Genomic DNA, 24052 nt, shown 5'->3' on the forward strand with positions numbered 1-24052 from the left:
TATTGTGAAAGGCAAGATGGCTCAAACCGTGCGCCAGGTTGGCTAGGCTGTAAAGTAATGTAGGGTAAGACCACATGTTTTCCATCCGGTTTTACCAGGCGGTTTGCCCTAAACCTCATTTGGTGTGGGCTAAACTGCATTCAATTGGTGAAGATAACTGAAGTGTAGCGATTTTAAATGCACCAAAAAATGCATTTGAGTAAATTTCCACACTAATCTTTATTTTACCTTAAACATATTCCACATGTCACACGTATTGATATCCCAAAGCCCATGTTTTTAAAGCCAACACAGAAAAATACAAAGCTTTATCCCTTAATAGAGCACCAAGCTTCAAACCTATCCAAAGCCTTAAAGAAATATGTAATCACCAGCTATTCCTATTCCCATTTTAAAAACATTAGCAGTTGCTCTCACAGCATCATTTTCAGTAATGGGAATGCAAATATAACATTCATTGTTATAGCACTTTCTTGGTACACTGTAGTTTTGGATACAGCACAAAGTTGCCCTTTATGTGTAACAATCTCTGCTCATATTCCACCAATGTCTTAGGACAGCCTTGCTATGAAGTCATGTTAAACAGACCTTCAGACTGGTAATCTTCTGAGCAGAAAATATGTTTATCCTATAATCACAACTGGCAAAATATATTTATTGTCTCTAATTTTGTAGCATTGCACAGCTCATTATTGCCTGATGCTTGACAACTTCTTAAAATATCAGGTAAAGGTAGATGTGCAATTGGTAAAAAGTGTGATATTTCTTAATGCTGAACTCTATCAAAAGGTCAAATGCTTTTCATTTTTTCTTGCAGTCTTCTGCAAAGTGAAAAGTATATTAATTAGGACTTTTGAAAACTTTTAATATGCTTGAATTTTTTATTAAATGTACATTTAAGGACAGATTATGTTCATTATTCATTCTACTAAATTGATAGCTCACTATAAACTACACCAGACAACCAAACATTAGAATACTAGTCAGTACCGTATATTGCATAAGTGCTTATTTTAGGAAAGTAACCAAGGACTTGTTCCTAGTACTGCAAGCATCTACAATTTGTAATAAATCTGTTTTATTAGTTTGAGACATTCCTTTCTGTACTTTAATAAATCATGGCAATGACAACCACTGTACTATCTTTCTTCATGCAATTTCTTAAACAGGTTTTAAAAACTCACATGACAAAAGCTCCACCTTGTGGACAAAAGTCAGAACTATATTGGATTTTTGTTCTTTGTTAAAATTACTGCTACACCAATCCTACAGGATACTATAATGACATATACAAAATCCCAAGCAGTCTGTGTCTATTAGTTTTGATTCATATATTAAGTTGATAATCATTGCATGAATTTTCCAAGCTTATTTTATAAAATACTTTACATTTCAATTTCTGCATTACACAGAAAGTGTCTGGTAGAAATTAGACTTTATTGCTTTTGTAACAAAGATATACAGTATTTCCAATAAAAGACATATTGAACAAAGCAATTACGTTCCCACAGGCTTTAAAATAATACATGATTTAATCTGCGTATTTACAAGTAAATATAACGTAATAAAGGTTAACCAAAGGGATTTAAGAAGTCAAGTATTCAAAATAACACTGGCAAAGTATATAGCATTACTAGTGTGTTAACATTTGTAGCGCTATTTAGGGATCTTTTAAGCAACACAAACTTTACTAATGTAAGGTTGGGGTGTTTATAAGGTTTAGCCAATAATGCCAAAACTATTCCCCAGCAGTGGAAAACCAGAACTTGTTTATGTATACAAGTACCGCAGTACATGTGGTATGATACCCTGGTATAAGGAACCTAAAGAGTAAAAGTCTAAACATTATACAGAACAGAAGTTGGAAATGCATTTTGTTACAAAAAAAGTTAACAATGGAAGATAAAGGATTATTCAAACATAATAATAAGTACATTATAATTTTGTTTTTTAATTTACCTGAGTAACCAAAGTAAGCAAATTACAAGGCAAGTAAACATAGTGACAAAAATCCAGTGTATGAACTCAATGAAGATTGTATATGGTGTCTCTCTTTTAAAGTGTATATTTATATACCCAAGATGGATAAATCTTTTTAAGATATTCCCTACAGTATGTAGATATGTTGTTTGTATACATTTATATATAGTCCTACAACAGTTATTGTCAGGTATTAAATGTGAATGAGAAATACTACAACGCTATAAGCTCATACTGCTAGCTTTACCAAGTTAGTAGTGCTAGAATCTGTAAGCTTATAGTGCTAGCGTTAGTACGCTCACAGTGCTAGCTTTAGTAAGCTCACATTGCTCGCTTTAGTAAGCTCACATTGCTCGCTTTAGTAAACTCATGCTAGGTTTACTAACTCATAATGATAGCTTTACTAAGTATGTAGTACTAGCTTTACTAAGCTTGTAGTGATAGCTTTACCAAATTCACAGTGATAGCTTTCCTAAGTTGTTTGATGAAATACTAATTTAATAATTAGAGTGGAACTGTGACCATTGTATATCAAGGACTCTGGCACATGGAAGGTTTTAAAAGTTGCAATTTTCCAGACTGAACTATCCTCTAATTAAACAAAACAATGAATTGGGAATGCACTAAGTGTTGGAGTGTTGTTACCTTCAAAACGCCACTGTTCTCTGGCTGGAAAACTACAGTATTAACAAAAAAAAACCAAACTAACAATCGCGTGCCATTGCAGTAACAATAAAATACTATTTGGAAAATACATATATAATTTTTTTTTTCTTAACAAAAATTGTATAATAATATGGGAAAAACAAAAGATCCTGCAGTTTATATCAATCTTAAGAAACAAAAATGGTCCCTCTAACTGCAGCTTTGTGGGAATAAATGAAATCAACTCAACTGAGCTAATAAAAAAAAATCCTTGTGTTATGTTTTTAAGCTACCCAAGGTCCCCTCTAAGTGAGCTGAACTAATATGCATAAGAATGCAGACTATCAATTCAATTGGAACGAATTACATCACTGAGGCACAACACAGTGACAAATATAAAGTGTATGGTCTCAAAGTGACACAGTGATGTCATTGGTTCCTAGTCCAGCCGACCAAATGGCTGCGCTATTTGCAGCTGTTAGGTACACTTTAAAGCTTGTCTTATTTATGTATTGGGTACAGGATTTAATATGAGGAGAACAATCTCTTTTAATAACAACAACAATATAATGACATTTTATATATATCATCTAGTGCATGTTTATCAAAGTTCATACAGAAAAAATTAGCAGCATACAAGGAAATTATAAACGTAAGATGTGCTTCAAAACTTATATGGGACTGTTTTTATGACTCCTTCAAGTAACAAACTAAAAAAGACAAAAATAAAGTAATGACGATGTCAGGTTTTCATGCTCAACAAATCAATAAAGATTTAAATCAAATCTGAAATATTATTTTCACTTTCCCCTTTACTGACTTGTATCAGTTATAACATTGTCTTCCTGTCTTGTTTTGTGCTCTTGCTCTTCTGTGGCTCCTCATTCATAAGGCTGAAGTCACTAGAACACAGCGAGGCAGCTTGTGGCATGTCACAGTTGGAGTGGCATGCGAGAGTACTCAAAACTAGGACGTAAGCTTGGAGTAACTTGGGGGTGAGAATTTACGCTTCAAGTACTTCAGAATATAGAGGGGAAGACAGCTTACAACGGTGATAGCTGATACTTTCCACAGGAAGGTTAAGGTTGTAATAAAAGCAACATCTGTTGTAGAAAAAAAAAAGAGAGACAATTTAATTAACGTTTATGCAATGTAACTTTAATGAAAATGAAACTACATAAAAGGGTAGTCCAATTTTACATATCAGTACTTAATATCACAGGGGAACCTCATTTTCTGGAGCCAGATTGTACTGCAAGCTGCTCATTTTCACTGCTGTGATGCTGTGCTTCAAAGCCAAATACTACAATTCATCCAGTCCTCTTCAACAGAGCTCTACTTAGGACTGCATGGATTGAGTCCTACAGCACAGTTAGCTGTGGCATGAACCAACTCCCTAATGCAGGTGCTAGCTGGGTTTCCAGGGAACACTTTATGCTATGGGACTACAGAAGGTGGATATACTAAGGTTAACTTTGGCAAATATTTTCTTACCTGGGCCAGGTAGGCTTGAAATAATGGAAGTGTTTGAGTGACATAAGATCTAAAATTCACCAATTGCCAAAATCAATCGATAATCCAATTCTTTTTAGAAAGTTCTCATTCAAAAGCAGATTGAAGTTCAATGAAGTGTATGTATTATAACAAATAAATGCAAATAAAATGTAACAATCCTATGACAATCCTACATTGTACATGCACTGTAATTTCACTGTCTTTCTGCTCTGTTGGATCACAATATTAATGGGTAAGAAGCAATTGCTCATTTTTGACAAGTGATCTAATTAGAAATGACCATAAAAATTCTAGCACCATAATGTGTGCCTCAATTAAATACTGAGGTGTTCATTAAAATGTAGTCAAGCTGAAGAATATTTAAGATACTATATGCCCACATGTAAGAGTTAAGGAAGAGACCCCCTACTTACAGTTTTGGGTGGGGGAAGATGCATTTTTAACAAAATCTGTCTAATAGTTGCTATTTTATATTAGTACTGTGACTTTTTGTGAATTTAAATACACAATTAATTTGTCAGAATGATGATGAATTATAAGATTAATTCCTTGGTAGCCTTAAGACGCAAAAAGGCAAAGTCATGTCTAAGCACTATGTTCATCTGTGTTAACTTTCCCCAACTTCTTATTTACTAAATTACTGTAATTTAAAAGTCCTTTGAATGGTCCGATAGGCCCATGCACTGAAGGCTGGCATGGATCCCCCCCTCCCAAATACAGAAAAGTTTATTGCTTAGCAGGATCTCCTCTATAGACTGTACTGTGTTCCGATTGGCTGAGTGACATCACACAGTCATTCAGCCATTGGAACATGGACATGTCCCCTACCTACACCAGAGTCATGGAGGAAGATGGACACAGCACAGCAGGGAGAGGTAAGTATAATGGAGTTTGTGTGTCAGTGTATGTGTATGAGAGAGGGAGTATGTGTCATTGTGTATGAGAAACTTGTGTTTGTACAGCAGAAGTAACGTGAGAAAACGTATTCAAGAACGCAATTCCCTTAGATATTGAATAACTATTAACACAATAGAATCATCTAGTGCCAAATTTGTGGGGGTAGTAATATTAAACACATTTCTGCTCCCCCTTTCAGCTATATATTGCCCCCCCCCCCCCCCCCGATTGCTGTACATTGTGGTGTTCCCCGTTATATATCTATATGTCCTACCCCTGCTGCCAAACACCCCCTCTGCCATACTCCCACTTATTACCATACATCCTATCTGCCACCCTCCCGCTTCTTACTGCCAGACACCCCATCTGCCACACTCCCAGTCCCTACTACCCCATACTGCAAAGATCCCGCCAATGCATTGCACCTCCCTTTTGCTGAACGAGAGAGAGTGTAAGAATTACACTAATTTTGATCTAGGTAAATGCATTATAGTACTTTCATATAATACTATTATTCTAAATATATAATCGATTTGTTTTTTTATGATTACAAATTAGCCAATTAGGTGCAGTATAAGCATGTTCTCCCTGTGTTTGCGTGGGTTTTCTCCGGGTGCTCCGGTTTCCTCCCACACTCCAAAAACATACTGGTAGGATAATTGGCTGCTAACAAAATTGACCCTAGTCTCTCTCTCTGTCTGTATGTGTGTGTGTGTTAGAGAATTTAGACTGTAAGCTCCAATGGGGCAGGGACTGATGTGAATGAGTTCTCTGTACAGCGCTGCGGAATCAGTGGCGCTATATAAATAAATAATGAGGATGATGATATAACATATAACGTGTTTTATTTTTTTATTTAAACTTATTTAAACAAATAAAGTTTTTTTTTTCTTTTGGTACGTATTTATTACACGAATACCACTTCTTCAAGTGCTACGTTGCTACTTCCACTTAAGCCACTGTTTTCAATATCTTCGGCTGCCTGGTTGACATGATCAATGATTTACTGACTTGAGGCCGGCAGTAAGAGATTTGAAAAAAGCAGTTTAAGTGCAAGAAGTGGCACAGAGCTGAGGATTTACAGTGGCATCTGTATAATTCACAAATACCAAAATAAAAAAGCAACAACTATATTTTGTGGGCTGACCACAGCCATTCTAGTGACTGGCCTTGCCTCTCTGAGGGCTGGCCACATACCTTCATGGGCCCCTACTCTTGCATTTCTTCAGGTGGACCCATTGTGCCTCAGTCTGACACTAGTCCTTTGTGATCAAACTGATGAGACAAATGTGTGTGACATTCTGTAAGGTTGGTGAGACTAAAGATTTGAATTGCACTGCTTTTCTATGCATAATAAGCATTTTTGGCGTCATTAGGAGTTAGGCAAATTTGCACCTATATAAAAATGCACCTTTTTTTCTAATATGCAGGGAAAACACTGCCTGTTTTTGCATGTAGCACACAAATACTGGGCAGCTTTATTTTTACACTGTATTTTAGAGTTCAGTTAGGAGATTCTCTCTTCCCAACTCCAAATGTATCCACTCATCTTAAATTTGCGTTGCAGCGCTAAATGGTTTAACCAAGATGGAAAACTGCACATTCTAGCTGTATTTGCTCCTAACTCTAAATTAGGGTGTTTTTATGCATCTTGAGCAGTGCACATATCCCTACTGAAAATCCAAGTTTGCACATTCTGTGAACAGGTAAAAATCCATCCTGTCTGCATTCTGAGAAGGTTCTGTTACTAGTTTAGTTGGAAAAAGCTTAACCAAGTTTTCCCACTGAACTCTAATTCACTCCTTGTAAGGAGTGAAAATGGGCAAGGGCAATTACGGAGGGTATAAAATTGTAAATAATGTATTCGTTTAAAAGACACATTTATTTATTTTTACTGGCAACACATTCAACAGTGCTTATTCAATCATTTGTTGTTTGTAAATTGCTTTTTTTGCAGCATATGTTATTTATTAGGTACAAATTTGTACTGTACCAATACAAAAGCATTCACATACTCAATACCTGCAGGCGTAGGGGCAGATGAGAACAAACACACCTCTGTTCAATAGAAATCACTCTCTTAAATCTGGCCTGTTATTAGTTAATGCTTTTAAAACATTATTGTTTTTTGTTGCTGATGCCATCAAACCTTAACATGCACAAAGTGGATACATCAATTAAGTCATTAAATAAAAATGTGTTTGCTCATTGGCAACAAATACCTATATAAATCATCATAACTTTAGAGGAGCAGAACTGCAGCTGTTTATTTCCTGAACGATTCAATATGTTTAATTATTATTATTATTCATTTCAAACAAACAAAAAAAGATAAACTGGAAAAAGAAAATGCAATAGGGACATACTACCAGATAGGTTATATAGGTAAGTGTGGAATTGAAAGACAGTGAAATTGGTTTGAGGTCAGAGATGGGAATGCAGTTAGGGGTCCACAGATAAACAGATTATCAGGAACAAAAAGGAGGTTATGATAGTCAGCATATGAGACACTCAAGCAGGGTTTGCTGTATTATATGACAAGCATGCCTCAAGTTTAAGTGGTAAGCTTTGGGTTTCAGAAGGAGATTCAATCTTGGCCAATGTATATTCATACATTCTTAAATAGTAAACATTACATATATGGTCCTCCTCATTGTAGAGCATTTAAAGCTGCCCATCCTAAAGCATGGAAGGAGGCGATGCCAAAGGGCCTTCTATATAAGAATCCGTAACATTATAACTGCAAGTAAAGGCGTTGATAGACATTTTGAGAACACCTACCTAAGAAAGCTCCCAATGACACTCTACCAAGACCTGAGATAAGAGATAACGAAGCAGAAGCATAAAAAGGTTAAAAGGCAGAGAATTAAAATGCAGAATTAAGATTAGCAGAATATGCAGCAGTGAGTCTGAAACTAAAGCTGGAACACCCTGGATTCTGGAACATTTACTACCCACAAAGTCAGCCTGACATCATACAGTAATTCTACTACAACTCCTGGTTACTGGGCTGTGATGCCAAGTGATGATATACATTTGATAGTGAGTTTAATGCATTCCTATGGCAGCCAGTCCCCAATGACATTTATATAAATATATAATAAATGTAATATAAGTCTCAATTCCCAACTTGTTTAAAGTAATACTAGTGCGAACAAAAACACAAAAAGGTAATAAGGAGAAAAACACTGTTGTTCAAACATGACAAAATTTAAATTAATAAAATCTAAACTCTGACCAATTAGAGCTACCAAACAATCAGACATATGGTAACATGTTCCCACTAATCAGATACCAGGGACATTTTGGGAATAATTCTGAACTGGTTACCAATATGGCTTGGCAGCCCAAGCATGGGAGTGTTGAACTCAAATCTAGACCTATTGATCTAGCACTAGCTGGCACTACTGATTATAGGAATATGGTTTCATATCTACATATTTTAAGTTTCTCATTTGCATTATGTTAGATCAAGATATCAAGTTAAGGATTAAAGGCTTCAACTTTTTTTGTTGCAGTCACCACCTGGACTACATTGGATCAGGGATCAAGGGTGTCACTTTTTGCATTTATTCCCCTTATATCTATTCCTTCATCTCCCGCCTGTTTCCTGCATTTACTATAGAGAATAGTAAATGCATATAAAAGGCGGGAGATGAAGGAATAAATATATTTTGTTCAATTAAACTATGAACAGCTACTGCAACCTATCCAGGATATTGTATTATATAGAATACACATGATAGCAGAGATTTTCCTTTGCAGCCCCTCTGATTGCATTGCATCGCAGGTTGTGAACTCCCATGCATAGAGGTTTTCCATTTCAGCTGCGGTTTAGTAAACTGCCCCTGTGCTGCAATGACATGTTTTCTATGGAGCCACATGTTTTGCCATATTGACGATACCTTAAAGTAAATCTGACAAACAGTGATAACATTATTTTATTGCATTTAATAGGGCAAATCATGTGTGTAGTAGGTTGGTTTTGGCTTTCATTAAATTCCTCTTCTATTATAGAACATATAAACATTATGGATAGACTGATCTATACAAAGCTCACATACTAATAGACAAAAATATCATCACTAGATCTAAACTGTAATATCTAGCTTCCTTACAGTATACAATAAAACATGTAACTCAAAATTGCTAGTAAGTTAAATAGACACTTACAGTGATAGAAAAATGTCACCAAAGTGTACATAATATGAAAACACTTACCAAAGTACTCATTAAGAAAAGCAAGTGAAGCCACATAGCAGCCAAGGCTGAAAAATTCAGCTAAAACCATTAGCCAGTGCCACGTCCTTATAGTTAGTGCAACCATTAGCAATTCTGTCAAAATCAAGGCAGTGAAAGAGATGGCGACCACGTGAACAAATTCAGACTCAAAGAGCAGCAGTGCTCCATACATCAAAATGCCACCTAAAATACAGACAACTAGAGTTACACTTACAAGTCAAGATGAAAAACATAGTTATGGACACATACCATTTAGCTCCAAACATATGTCAAGAAAAGTAAGGTATCCCAACTAATAGTTTAAGTGGATGTATCAGGAGCACAGTGACAATTGCAGCATGTACGGTACAAGAAAAATCACAAGGGTCAGTTGTACAAACAGATTGATTAGTTTAATTCTCATAGTTATCCTATTAATGCATACATGGCCAATGTGAATTTACCTGAATTATTTAAGTGATCATTAAGGAAACTATGGCTGCTGAGAATTAGTACTATCTTGGTCATTTATTAAATAAAAAAGCAGGGCTGGCATATAGTATTTTGGTCGTGAGTTGTTATATCTAATATTTGCACTAGGATTGTGAAATCCTGGCCAATAATTCTGTTATGATAGGAAAAGCCTGGAACACAATTACCCTCCTTCCACCCAAAATCGTGACTTTATGACGATTTTTTGAGGGACAGAAAGTTGCTGATTAAGTCCATAGATATTGCCATTGTGAAAGGAAACAGCTTATAGACATGTTCTACAGAAATGCTGTATGGTATGAAATATGTAAGTTTTGACAGCTGCATAGCTGAAACAGAGCAAAACATGTACATTTCAAAGATGTGTTATATGGGAAAATATTAAACAGCAGCTACAACACTGCAGTAATAACAACTTGCTGTTATTTTACCACATTGATTACATTGTCACTGTCATACCTCACTTGCCACCATCTGAGCTTCTACACTACCTAGGTTCAGAAAATATCATGGCCCCTGCACCAGCCTGGTGATTTGTTCTGTTAATTGTACCCATGCATTTATTCTTCTTCTTATCTGTACTCATTGTTCTTATCTGTATGTAATTATGCAATTGTTGTATGCTGTAACCCCCTATATATAGTGCTGTGGAAGCCTTGTGGTGCTTTCTAAATAACAGATAATAATAATAAGTGAAAGAAAGTTACATGCTGCTGTCCTTGCTACAACACATCTAAAATTTGCAATAGCTCCTTGTTGCTATATCACAGTGACATAATTGTTACTCTTAGGGGGGGGGGGGGAGGAATTAAATTGGCCGAGTTACTGCCGAAAGTAACGGAGCCTGCGCACTATTACAGTAATAGTGCACATAATTACCGTTAGGTACCGCAGGGTTAAAATTACCGCATTAACGGTATTAGGTTTAGCGCAGTGTTACTCTGGGGGGAATTGAATTCCCTCCTTATAATGTTAATGATAAGATAATAGTGGACTACTATAGCACTGTAAAAAGTTTAAATAGAGGTATAACCTTGTTAGTTTTTAGACTTTACTTAAAAGTCAAAAGGTCTTCTATGCAGCACACCAAGAGAAAATTCCCTTGTATTGCAGAAAGTACCTTTCAATCTGGTACTAATTTCTAGATAGACGGAACTGCAAGCAATGTGAGAAGCAAAAGTTAATATTTTTACAGGATTAAGCTTTAATTAAAAACAGCACTGATTTTAAGTGACATGCATCAATACCAATACCAATCACCCATCATGCACTGCAGATTGGCAGGGTGTACTGTCGGACTATCGATTTACCTGATAAAAAGAAAGCAATATATGACTGTTGATAAAATTTTAAGCTGGCGGAAGCAAACCTGGAAGGAAAACAATAATGGCAGACAAAAATCCTTTAGTCTAGCTAAATGAGTCTCTCTTACCTTGGTATACGCTGATTAAAACCCAGATGAGGAAGGTTTTAAAAGACAAAGATCTTCCCTGAGAATAAAGAAAGGTAATGTTAAATAAATAGCATTGCAATAATACAAGAATATAATTCAAATAGAAATACATTTTAGTTTGAAGTTAGTTCTTATACTCTAAAACCATGAATGTTAATTTATATGCTGAACAATTGTTCATAGAGAAAATAATAATTACAGCAGTGTTGATTATAAGGTTACTTGAACCTGCAACATTAAATAATTAGCTAAGCCCCATTGCTTGTTACATTAGAGCATGATACCTGTATTCTTTCAGTAGATTAAGATATGTTTTTAAGTAAGAGTAATTGTAGAATGAGTGCTCAAGTACATAGGTGGCAGTGATTTTACTACAATATACCCTAGCCCCAGGAAGCTTTAACTATGGTTGCAATGATCTCCATCAAATAAATTACTTTTAACTGTTGAACTGCTTCAGCAAAATACATATGTAAAACTCAAAGTAATATTTACTAAGATGAATTCAATATGAAGGAAAGCAATAAAGATTTAGATAATTATCCTAAAAGTCACATCGTCTGGACCATCTTGAAAGGTTAAGACATAACTTTTATTTTACTAAAATTCTAAACATGTAACCAGCTGATTGTTTAGCCTCCACCTCCTCTGCTACCTGTCTGGACCCTTTGCTCCTATTGTCCCTCACTACTCCCTCTCTCTAGAATGCAAGTTCTCCCGGACAGGTCCCTCTACCGTATGTTTCATATATGTCCAATTCTCCGTTATACTTGTTCTCCATGTCATATGCTTTTTTTTGTATGCTATGAGAATTTTCTGTTAATTGTATCTATGCTTTTATTATTCCTCTAGACTGAACCCTTGTTCTTGTATCTTTATGTCAGGCGCTACTAAAACTGTGCCGCCATACAAATAAACAATGATGACCAGTTTCAGAATAGTAGCCACCCACGGATTAGATCATAACTCCTGGATCATAAAGGATTATGACATGCATACTGTTCAGCAAATGAATGTACATACATACTGTTCTTACGTGCAGCTTTTTGACTGTCAATTACACCCAATTTACAACAAACTCTAAATCATTATTTTTGGTAGTAGTGGTATTTTTATTCCTACTACTACTATTGTTATTATTATTACTAGAGATGGCAGTTTGAAGTGACTAGATATATGAAGGAAGAATTCAACACTAATCATACCCCTAAATGTTGGAAGAAATAGAGTGCCTACTGTTTACAGGAAGAGGACATATGATACTTTAGACAAATGAAAAGGACGACTGAGGGGAAATGTTCCTGACCTGTCTTAATAACTCAACATAAATACATCTTAAAACACTTTAAATGTACGGTTAGCATCATAAAAATAATATATCAAAGGCAAATAAAAATGAATAGATTAAATAGCTATTTTAATTGCGTCTACATATGGCTTATCAGGCATCTCAGTGAATACCTTTTTATTCTATCATTATTTGCAATGTTTTAATATACTTTAAGTTGTGAGTGCAGTACTCTTCATTATTTGTAATGTACATACAACCATTTATTTGTAAAGTCACTAAAATAATCATCTAGTGAACTGTAATGAATGGCAATGGTGCAAGTAGATTTAAATTGTTAGAGGTACTGTACCTAACCATCCCCACTGTCTATCTATGCACTGTACTTACATTTTGTACCACATCTTATAAATGGACTTTGCCTTCTTATTAAATCTCTCCCCCATCTAATTTTCACCTAACCCTCCCTTATTTTATATCCATATAATAATAAAGAAAATACAATAGATAGATAGTTGGTGGTCCTTGTATTTCATGTTGTCATGCAAAATATCCCTTTATATTTTATCAGATTATTTTAGCACACCCCAACAATCTCAAAATGTAACTGAGGTTACGCAGAACAACATTTAAAAACCCACATCCAGATAATACACATTTCCTCACTGAGCATTATTACAATTGATGTTCTAGAATGCTGATCCTTGTGCACGGGTGTCGATTTAATTAATATATCGGTGCTGCGGTCACAATCCATCTCCTTGAAGCGCTCAGACAGAGCCCTAAGAGAAAATGCTGAACCTTGATTGAAGTCCTGAATTAAAACCAAGTTTAGTGGCAAGATGGTGGTGGGCATACCAGCAATTTCTAGACGTACGGCATACCAGGCTGTACAATCACTGAACTGACACCTTACATGACTACAGAACTAAATCAATATACTTTTTATGGACAGCAGTAAGGGTTTGTGCACATGGTTGTTTTTTAATTTTGGTCAGTGCTAAGTGAATAAAGGAGGGGAAAAAGTTTACTGCGAAATCATTAATCTCTATGGCGATATACTGGCGTGTGGTCATTATAGCAGGATGGAGCAGTGACTGATGAAAATAGTACATGTCTCCCCTTAATTGGCTAGTGTATGGTCAGCTTTAGTTGCCACACCAAAGAATGACAATTCCATCAGATCAAATTCAGGAATGTTAAATGAATGAAGCACCTAGTTCTTTAAAATAAAAACAGATGAAATATGACAAAGACACTGAATAGTGTTTGCAGGCAGGTATATTAGTCCCAGGTTTATAACCTACATGTTTTGAAACCAAAAGGAGAGTGATTATATTTGGGGGAATGCTCCCAGTGAGATGGTCAGTTCTTTAAGGAAAAGTTGGTGAAGGGTCCCTGGGGTTGTAGATGGAAATAGAAGGGTGGGCTCCATTTACAAGGTACAGTCCAGGGCTCTGTTCTGCTGTGAGACTGATTAATGCTGGCACATGTGAGCTGTGTTTAAAAGGGCAGCTTCAGTCTTTCACTACCTGGGGAAATGTACTGCAGAGTCTCTGTAAGAGGAAGCCTGATATTTGCTGTGAGAAAAGCATGCTGGGACTTCTTATGTTTTGTTTTAGTTTGTTAGTTAGGAATAACTTCTATTTAGTTAGTGCCGGACAGGCAAGGTGTTTATTTTGAAGTTTCTTTTATTTTCTTGCTAAATAAGTCTGAGGCCAGTTGTACCCTAAACCTTGGACTTGTGTGATCTCTCGGTTGGTACACACTATCATCTACCCCAGGAGATGACACCAGTTCCCCTACTCGGTAACAACACACACAAACTCAGTGAACACTTTATTAGGTACACCTGCTTATTAACGCAAATATCAAAGTCTAAATGCATAAAACATGCAGACATACTCAAGAGGTTGTTATTGTTCAGATCAAACACCAGTATGGGGTAAAACTGTGATCTAAGTGACTTTGACCGTGGAGTGATTGTTGGTGACAGACGTGGTCATTTCAGCATATCAGAATCTGCTGATCTCCTGGGATTTTCAAGCACAACAGTCTCTAGTTTATAGAGAATGGTACGCAAAAACAAAAAAACATATAGTGAGCAACAGTTCTGTGGCCGAAAACACCCTGTCAATGAAAGTGGTCAGAGGAGAATGGGCGGACTACAGCAGCAGAAAACCGCACTAGGTTCCACTCCTGTGACCTAAGAATAGGAAACTGAGGCTACACAGTGGTCACATGCTCACCAAAACATTGCCTGATCTGACAAATCTTGATTGCTGTTGCAACATGCAGATTGTAGGGTCAACATGAATCCATAGATCTATCCTGACTGGTGTCAATGTTGCAGCTGGTAGTGGTGAAATGGTGTGTGGATTGTTTTCTTGAAACACATTAGGGTCCTTAATACTAATTGAGCATTATTTAAATGCCGCAGCCTACCTGAATATTGTTGCTAACTATGTGCATCCTTTTATGGAAGCAGTCTACCTATCTTCTTATGGATGTGTAACTGACAAATCTTTTGCAACTGTGTGACACTATCATGTCAACATGGACCAGAATCTCTAATGAATGTTTCCAGCATGTTTTTGAATCCATGCCACAAAGAATTCCAGCTGTTCTGGGGGCAAAGGGGGATCCTAGCAAGTACTTGAAAGGTGTAACTAATAAAGTGGCCATTGAGTGTATATTTAGAATTTTGCTATATGATTTATCTTTTGCTGTAAAAATGTTGCTGGATGTATCTAGATTACCTTTGTGAGGTCTTTATACAGCTCTGGGTAGAGTAGAGCAGTTTCTGGCTTCACATCTTGATCCAGTACCAATGAGAAGACTGGAAACATTGTGTAGATGGTTGCATATCTTGGAAAATAAATAACACACTTTGTAATGTAAATTATACAAATGCTTTGCTTACTAACCTGATAAGTAAAGTTTTTTTGTTAAACTGTTAATATTTAGTAAGAACAGAATCCTAACAGACAAACTTCACAGTGAAAATTTAAGTATCATCTTATAACAGAACTATGAGCATAGCGCTGTCCATATAACATCATAGAAAATGTGTTTTAGGTGATATCTGAACTGTGAACATGCATTTTCAACACATATTGTTAGGGTACCTATCTGATTAGCACAAGGGCCCAAAAAGAAGAGTTTGGTCCACTTTATCTGTTGACATAAGGCTTCTTAGCTTTTGCATTAATTCATTAGTTTGGCATTTACAAGATACTGGAGTCATGTAGTCAGTGGGTGAAGACATCAGCCACAGTAAGTATATACATAGCACTTCAGGGAATCTGAGCCACGAGAACAGCACAAATAGCATGATGTTACCACGCGACAGGGAACCCCTGCTGAGGAGGCAGTAAAGAGGACTGCAAGCGGTAGGTTGCAATTTATGAATTAATGCATTTCTCCAACATTCTTGATGAGATACAATTACTACACAAATATATGCGGTAAATGATTATTTCACGACTCTTCCATCAGTAGTTCATGTGCCTGTTACTTAGCTGCTTCATCATTACTGTCAATGAGAAAACCACCATGTACCTGGTGTGGATACACAGCTGAATAGAACCCCTCCAGTGTCAATTACTTTCATTTGCCTGAAAATATCTGTTGTTGGTTTTTAAAGGACATTATTTTTTGCTTCCTCGCCATGTTAACTATTAGTGCATGAATAATATGGGAAAAACTAATTATAACATTTTCCTTTAGATATAATTAAAAGGCAACCAACTGATCTTGGCCCTGATGTAATCAAACAAAAATAGTTTTGTTACCAAGTTGTCACCAAATAAATACTAGTTTTAACTTACCCTACCATTAGGAATCCCTGGTACAAAGGAACAGATGCAAAATAGAAGACTGAGGAAAACACAGCCTTAAAAGGAAGTAAGAAATGAAAAATGAATACATTTAACATTTTAAACACTACAGTAAGACACAGTTTGGCAAATAAACATATTTTAAGGCATAATCAATATTTAAAAGGCATATCATATACTGTCTAAACATTGTGCGCAGAAGGATCATATATGTACGTCAGTAAAGAAACACACAATTATGACTTATCACAGAAAACATTGTATTTACTCATGGTGCGGAGGCATCTCTTTTGTTTTACACAACATTGGAATGACAACTTAATTTAGAGACACAGCAGTGCCCATTTTATGACAGCAGTGACAAGTTGCATGGAAATTGTAAGTTTGGGGTGCGTGACTACAAAGTCCTAAACAGATAATAAGATAAATGATATGTGGATTGGTTTCTCAATTTTGCATTCAACAAGGATAGTAGGGAAACTGAAATACTGTACCGTGTACAAATTATATAGTGCCCTTAAGATTTACTTGATATTGGCCATTACAGATTTTTTTGTTTTAGGTCTGTGACACATTTCAGTGGGTATATTTTGTATCTGTAATCCAACTGTCAAACTGTCTTAATTTTTGTTATGTAACAGGTGTGAAAGTGATAAATGTTTATTTTATGCTGACGTTTACCAGCTCTACAATCTCAGATGTCGGCAATGGTGTGGTTAAAATTGGGCTGCATTGAGCTGTAAATGCTATCAGCCAAGTAAAAAAAATGCTACATGCTATATCATACATCGCTGCTGTCAAGGCAGAATTGTAATTGAGCCCAGAAAGTGACTATGGAAGAGGGGCAGATTTTCACAGAACTATGGCAGTGCACACTGAGCAACTTGTAATTTTTTCCAGCCAGTAAACTGAGCTATTCTGAACTTTAAAGGCAGGATAATATGTATCCAAACAACATAACAAAGCATCATTTTAATTTATTACAGATTTAAAATATTTAGCTTGTAATTTTGAAAAACATTGTTACATTTTCTACAGAATGTGTCTACTTTGTGGTTTACTTATACAATAACATCAAAGGAATAAATAAACATGATGTTACCTGCATAGTGGAAATAATAAGGCCTCTGTGTATGACAAATTGCCCTAGTGCCGCTGATCTTTTATAACTGTTCCGACCGTGCACCATCAGTAATCTGCCAATATGCTTAAACTGGGTGATGGAAAAATCAGCTGCAAGAGAAGCTTGTTTTCCCTCCTACAATAAAAATATTAGCAAAACAATCAGATGTTAACAAGTCCAGGCTTAATTGCCAGCCCCTAGGTCAGTTTTCCAATTGCCTCCAACACATTTGATCAGAATAAACACAGATTGCATGGCATGCTGGCTTTTCAGTGTTGTAGGGTTTTATAGGTGATGCTACAAATGTTTAAGCCTTTTTTCCACAAGCATAAAGAAATGGAACAAAATTCCTTTGGAGCATAAATAAAACAAAACCATTGGAGCGAGGAACGACCACTGGCAGGTGCCAATACAATTTTATCCCCAGCAAAAGTACTTGTTGATGGGAACTTAGTGGGCAGTCAGCCACCTCAGACACACTGTGTCTGGGGCTATGAGGAATTTCTATATACATTCAGACTTAACATAGTAGCAACACTGACCCATTTGCTTCCTGAGTATGACAATTTATTAGTGAGTGATTTATACTAAATTTACCATGTATTTTTCCTTATCTTGTACTGTATTGTCTTTTGATACTTGAGCAGCTACCCTGCTCCTGGAAGCTCATATTTGTCAACTATGTTTTTCTGCCCTCCAAGTGATTCCGAGGCAGAGGTGAAGTGCAAGTGCAGAAGGAGTAATTGCACCAATAATCACTTAATTTTGTCTATGATACAATGCTATCAAAATAGCATTTTGGCACAGGGTCATAATGACGTGACTCATAGTGAAACGAGTCATGGAGACCCCCATCGTGAACACTTCATTAGCAAGTGGGCATGATGCAGGACATTAGCCTGCTCTTCTGGGACACTTACGCGGAATTCGGGAGTCTCCGGAACAATCCGGGAGAGTGGGAAAATATGTGGAAGCTATCACATGGATGGTTTGCAATTTGATACACCTAAACAACTTTAATACAACAATTTTCTGTAGTTTCAGCAGCAGACACTTTTTATTTTAGGTGTAATGTACAGTCATGGCCAAAAATTTGAGATTGACACAAGTATTGGTTTTCACAAAGTTTCTTGCTTCAGTGATTTTAGACCTTTTTATCAGATGTTGCTATGATATACTGAAGTAAAATTACAAGTATTTTATAAGTGTCAAAGGCTGTTATTGACAATTACGTTAAGTTTATGCAAAGAGTCAATATTTGCAGTGTTGACCTTTCTTTTTGAAGACCTCTGCAATTTGCCCTGGCATGCTGTCAATTAACTTCTGGGCCACATACTGACTGATAGCCGCCCATTCTTGCCTAATCAATGCTTGGAGTTTGTCAGAATTTGAGGGTTTTTGTTTGTCCACCTGCCTCTTGAGGATTGACCACAAGTTCTCAATGGGATTAAGGTCTGGGGCGTTTCCTGGCCATTGACCCCTATGTTTTGATACCCAAGCCACTGAGTTATCACTTTTGCCTTATGGCAAGGTGCTCCATCATGCTGGAAAAGACATTGCTCATCACCACACTGTTCTTGGATGGTTGGGAGAAGTTGCTCTTGGAGGATGTTTTGGTGCCATTCTTTATTCATGGCTGTGTTCTTAGTCAAAATTGTAAGTGAATACCAAACAAGCAAAAGAGGAAAAACATGTTTTAATGGGACACGCAGTGATTTGTGTTATTTCACTTTTGTATTAAAAAATATTTTTATTAAATCAATTCAAATTAATTATTTAAAAGAGTGTTCCCAATATTGTCCTGAGTATTACTAGTAGCGAAATGGTGAAAATGATAGACTTAAGTTAAAATATCATAAAAAAATGGAAGCTATGCCGCCAGGCCTTGGTGCGTATGTATTTGAACAGTATATTGATTTATATAGGCACCAATGTGTTACTTGTAAGTATCAATCTAATAAACATCTTAGGCTGTGATCAACATTATTTTTCAAATAAAGATGTATTATCCACCTAATTAGTCTTTTGTCAATTCTATATTCATATTAAGAGAATGTCAAAATGAATGCCCCAAGAATATATCAACTTGAGGAACATACTCCTAAGAAATGTAAATGTAGATCTGACTAATATCTTATCCAAACACTGATATCTAGACAAACTATGGTGAGCGGGTTCCCACGTGGGTAGATATCTATGGTGGTAATACAGAGGTTATAATTACCGACTGAGATTCACTAAGAGGGTATAAGAGCCAACTATCTTCAGCTAACGCTATTTATATTAGAGATAGCTTGCATACAATAATGATAGGCTCTCTATCTAGTTTAGCTAGCTGGCAATGAAGGCAGTGTAAAGCTATCGTTATAAGGCATCGGACCCTTTGAAAAGATTTTATCCTCCTCTATATAGTAGTAGTCAGAACCCCATATTAGTATTCAGATTGTAATGAATTAAAACAGCATAAGGCTATCTTATTCATAGGCGATCGGGATTGTGAATACCTAGTGCGGAGGAAACTATTCCAATTAAAATTGTGAGTGAGCCCACTCCCTTGGCTGAGAAGTAACACATGAATGGTCTCAGGATGCTTTACTGTTGGCATTACACATGACTGATGGTAGCGCTCGTCTTTCCTTCCCCAGACAAGCGTTTTTCCAGATGCCCCAAACAATCTGAAAGGGGATTCATCAGAAAAAATAACTTTATCCCAATCCTCAGTAGTCCAATCCCTGTACCTTTTGCAGAATATCAGTCTGTCCCTGATGTTTTACCTGGAGAGAAGTGAATTCTTTGCTTGCCTTCTTGACACCAGGCTATCCTCCAAAAGTCTTCGCCTCACTGTGCGTGCAGATGTACTCACACCTGCCTGCTGCCATTCCTGAGCAAGATCTGCACTGGTGGTGCCCCAATCCCACAGCTGAATCAACTTAGGTCCTGGCTCTTGCTGGATGTTCTTGGGCACACTGAAGCCTTCTTCACAACTATTTAACCCCCTCTCCTTGAAGTTCTTGATGATCCGATAAATGGCTGATTTAGGTGCAATCTTACTAGCAGCAATATCCTTGCCTGTGAAGCCCTTTTTGTGCAAAGCAATGATGACTGCACATGTTTCCTTGCAGATAACCATGGTTAACAGAGAAAGAACAATTGTTGAAAAGCACCACTCTCCTTTTAAAGCTTCCAGTCATTCTAACTCAATCAACATGACAGAGTGATCTCCAGCCTTGTCCTTGTCAACACTTTCACCTGTGTTATTGAGAGAATCACTGACCTGATGTTAGCTGGTCCTTTTGTGGCAGGGCTGAAATGCAGTGGAAATGTTGTTTTTGGGATAAAGATCATTGTCATGGCAAAGAGGGACTTTGAAATTAATTGAAATTCATCTGATCACTCTTCATGACATTCTGGAGTATAGGCAAATTGCCATCATAAAAACTGAGGCAGCAGACTTTGTGAAAAATAATATTTGTGTAATTTTTAGAACTTTTGGCCATGACTGTAGGACTGTAAAACTGAAAGCAGGATCCTCCTCCTTCATGTTTTATAATTGTCTGTTCATCCTTAGCGACAGGAAGTTATCATAAGCCAGAAAAAAAATATTTGGACTTGTGCATAGTATCATGAGAAATGCAGCAATTTTATTATCTCCACCAACAGATATGTGTGAGCATTTGAAAACAGGTCAGTAAACCTATCAGCAAATTTAATGAAATGTTACCTTTCCCTCTATGCCAATGCCACAGTCAGCTGCTTGGATCATGCTCACATCATTACCTCCATCACCTGAAAAAAGACAAAGTGTTATTACATTACAATTTCTACTACATGTGGATGGCTAAAAAAGAAATATTTTAGATAACTCATATAAAAAGCAACTTGCAAAGGGGCAGATGATCATTCATGGAGGTGATCAGTTTGGACTAAGATTATATTAACAAAGCAGATCTGAATCATAGCAATGTGACTGTATAAAGTCCAACAGAACATTATTGTAAATGATATTTCCTGGACATAAAAGTGTAAACTTTTATGAAGCATTGCATAGGGGGTAATTCAAAGGGGGAAATTGAATTTCCTGCATCAGCTGCGCTCATTTCCGGGCACAACCTGATCATAACAGATTTTCCTGCGCACCCACTGAATTCCAGTTAAAAAAAGGGTTGTATTGTGGTAAAACGGTTTACAATGTTTCTTGCCAATAAAGCTTTTTCATTTTCAGCAGCTCATATATCACATTTTACTAGTGCTCCAAAAGTACCAACAGGAGTAATGGAAAATGACTAATAATTTACTTTGTAATCATTTGTATAGCAAATAGCCTAAAATGTTGGCATCAAATTATATGAATACGTCTGAGAATGGTAAGTTTTAATTTATTTACTGCCTTGTCAGTGGATCCATCAATGTCACATATATGTGGTACAACATGCAATGAATGGTTTGCAGCGCTTTCTCACCTATGGCACATGTGCGTCTTCCCGTGTGCTGCTGAAGAAGCTTCACTATTTGAGCTTTCTGTGTCGGTGAACATCGGCAGCACACAACAGCAGGGCACTGACATGCAAGTTCAACAAATTCATGCTCATAATACTTTAAACACACCTATGGAATGCAAAGAGGAAGGTGATGTTTAATTTTTAATACACTTCCATCAACGCATTATGCTTCTTAGAGAGCTAGATTTGGTTTAAAACTCTGTTTATGAATTTTCAAAAATATAACAGTGCACAGGTCAATAGAAGGCAAAGTCACAATAAGCCTGGTGATACAGTAATGGATGTTTTGGTTGCTCAGTTAATTATGACTCAAATAATTAATCATCCTATCTTGGGTAATTCATATTTTTGACAAGTATAAGGTTTGAATACTTAATCTATGAGCCAGTGCATTTATATTCAGCTCCCAAGAAGACAGTCAAAAAGGAGCCAGGTTTGAAAATGAGATTAGGAGTAACAGACACTAAACCTCATGTCTCACAGCTCCTGCCTCGCTTAAGCATTTGGCTTGGGAGGAACTGAGAGGTGATGTCTGATAGAATGCAGAATATTTACAGGCTAACCACCTTAACCTGGTATTACAAAATGTCTCACAGCAATCTCCTGCCACACAACTGATATCATCCATCTTCGTGCATAAATCGATTTTGACTGACATCTTAGACTAATGAACCAGAGCATCAGATTCCTGGGCACCTCTTCTCCCAGAATCTTTTTGCAAAGTCATAGCTTTGAGTCCCAAAAAGATCTTAATTACGAATACTCCCACCAGATAGGAAGAGGGTTAGTTAGTCCTGTGTAATATCTCCAACAGGTGTTTGTTTGATGTCCCTGATTGTATCTTGTTAAAGGTTTTATTATTATTATTATTATTATATTTAACTTATAAGGCGCCACAAAGGGTCCGCAGCGCCGTACATTGCATGTACGGAAAACAGAGAACCAAGACACAACATGATACAGAAAGAACAAAAATATATACAAACACAGGTAACAAGGTAAAGCAAACCAGATTATTTCTGGGACAGATAGTGAAAGGGATGGTAGAAATCAGCGAGAAGTAGGCCGAAGTTTAAGAAAACAGGGCTAGCGAAGCAGGCCAAGAGGTACAGAGAGTGATGGAATAGTAGAAGGAGCACACAAGGAAAGAGGGCCCTGCTCCTGAGAGCTTACATCCTAAAGGGAAGGGGGAGACACAAATAGGGTGGTACTAACTGGAGGAGAGAGCCAGGACAAGGAAGTTAGGAGGAGGACTGATAGACTTGAATAAAGAAATGAGTCTTAAGGGCACGCTTGAAGCCTTTGAGAGTAGATGCTAACCTGATGGAACGTGGAAGATCGTTCCACAGCAGGGGAGCAGCCTGGGCAAAGTCCTGAAGACGGGAGTGAGAGGAGGTGATTAGTGAAGCGGCGGTCACAGGCAAAGCAGGGGGGGACGGGTAGGAGTGTAGGTAGAGATCAGATTGGAGATGTAGGGAGGGGAGGATTGATTAAGAGCTTTGAAGGTGAGGGTGAGGAGTTTAAATTTAAGAGGGTCAAGGTGAGAATCAGGTAGGCCAGAGAGAAAGAAGTTAAAGTAGTCAAGGCGAGAGATTACAAGCAAGTGAACAAGGGTTTTCGTAGCTTCCGTGGTGAGAAAGGGGCGTATCTTTGATATATTCCGAAGGTGGAAGTAGCAGGATTTTGAGAGGGACAGCATGTGAGGCTTGAATGAGAGGGAGCAATCAAGGATGACCCCAAGGCATCGGACTTGGGGGACAGAAACGAGGGTAGTGTTATTAACAGAAATAGAGAGGGGGGAGGTGGGAGATTCCTGGAAGGGGGGAGACTATAAGCTCAGTCTTGGAAATAATGAGTTTTAGGACACGTTGGGACATCCAAGATGAGGTGGCCGAGAGACAGCAGGAGACACGAGACAGAAGGGAAGGGGAGAGGTCAGGGGATGAAAGATAAATTTGGGTATCATCAGCATAGAGGTGGTAGTGAAGGCCAAAGGAGCGGATGAGGACACCAAGGGAGGAGGTGTAGAGGAAGAAAAGCAGGGGGCCAAGAATGGAGCCTTGCGGAACGCCAGAGGTAGGGGAAGAGGGAGTGATGTAG

The 24052-nt window shown here is 37.2% G+C and overlaps 1 protein-coding gene across 2 annotated transcripts in view; it reads right to left on the minus strand.

Annotated features, from left to right (window-relative positions):
• Positions 1–1416: 1416 nt before the first annotated feature.
• Positions 1417–24052, minus strand: part of LOC142158866 (putative phospholipid-transporting ATPase IIB) — a 272638-nt gene continuing 250002 nt past the window's right edge. The window contains exons 22-30 of one of the 2 annotated variants that reach the window (XM_075213199.1): positions 21914–22058; positions 21175–21239; positions 17433–17588; positions 16322–16386; positions 15251–15359; positions 11183–11240; positions 9259–9462; positions 7819–7851; positions 1417–3728 (exon numbers count right to left, since the gene is read on the minus strand). In XM_075213199.1, the coding sequence (XP_075069300.1) occupies positions 3592–3728; positions 7819–7851; positions 9259–9462; positions 11183–11240; positions 15251–15359; positions 16322–16386; positions 17433–17588; positions 21175–21239; positions 21914–22058 (972 nt within the window). In that variant the 3' untranslated portion in view covers positions 1417–3591. The remainder of the gene's footprint in view (positions 3729–7818; positions 7852–9258; positions 9463–11182; positions 11241–15250; positions 15360–16321; positions 16387–17432; positions 17589–21174; positions 21240–21913; positions 22059–24052) is intronic. The other variant, XM_075213200.1, reaches the window with a different exon arrangement.

The sequence above is a fragment of the Mixophyes fleayi genome, chromosome 5, assembly GCF_038048845.1.
Source record: "Mixophyes fleayi isolate aMixFle1 chromosome 5, aMixFle1.hap1, whole genome shotgun sequence".
NCBI classification, from domain to species: domain Eukaryota; kingdom Metazoa; phylum Chordata; class Amphibia; order Anura; family Limnodynastidae; genus Mixophyes; species Mixophyes fleayi.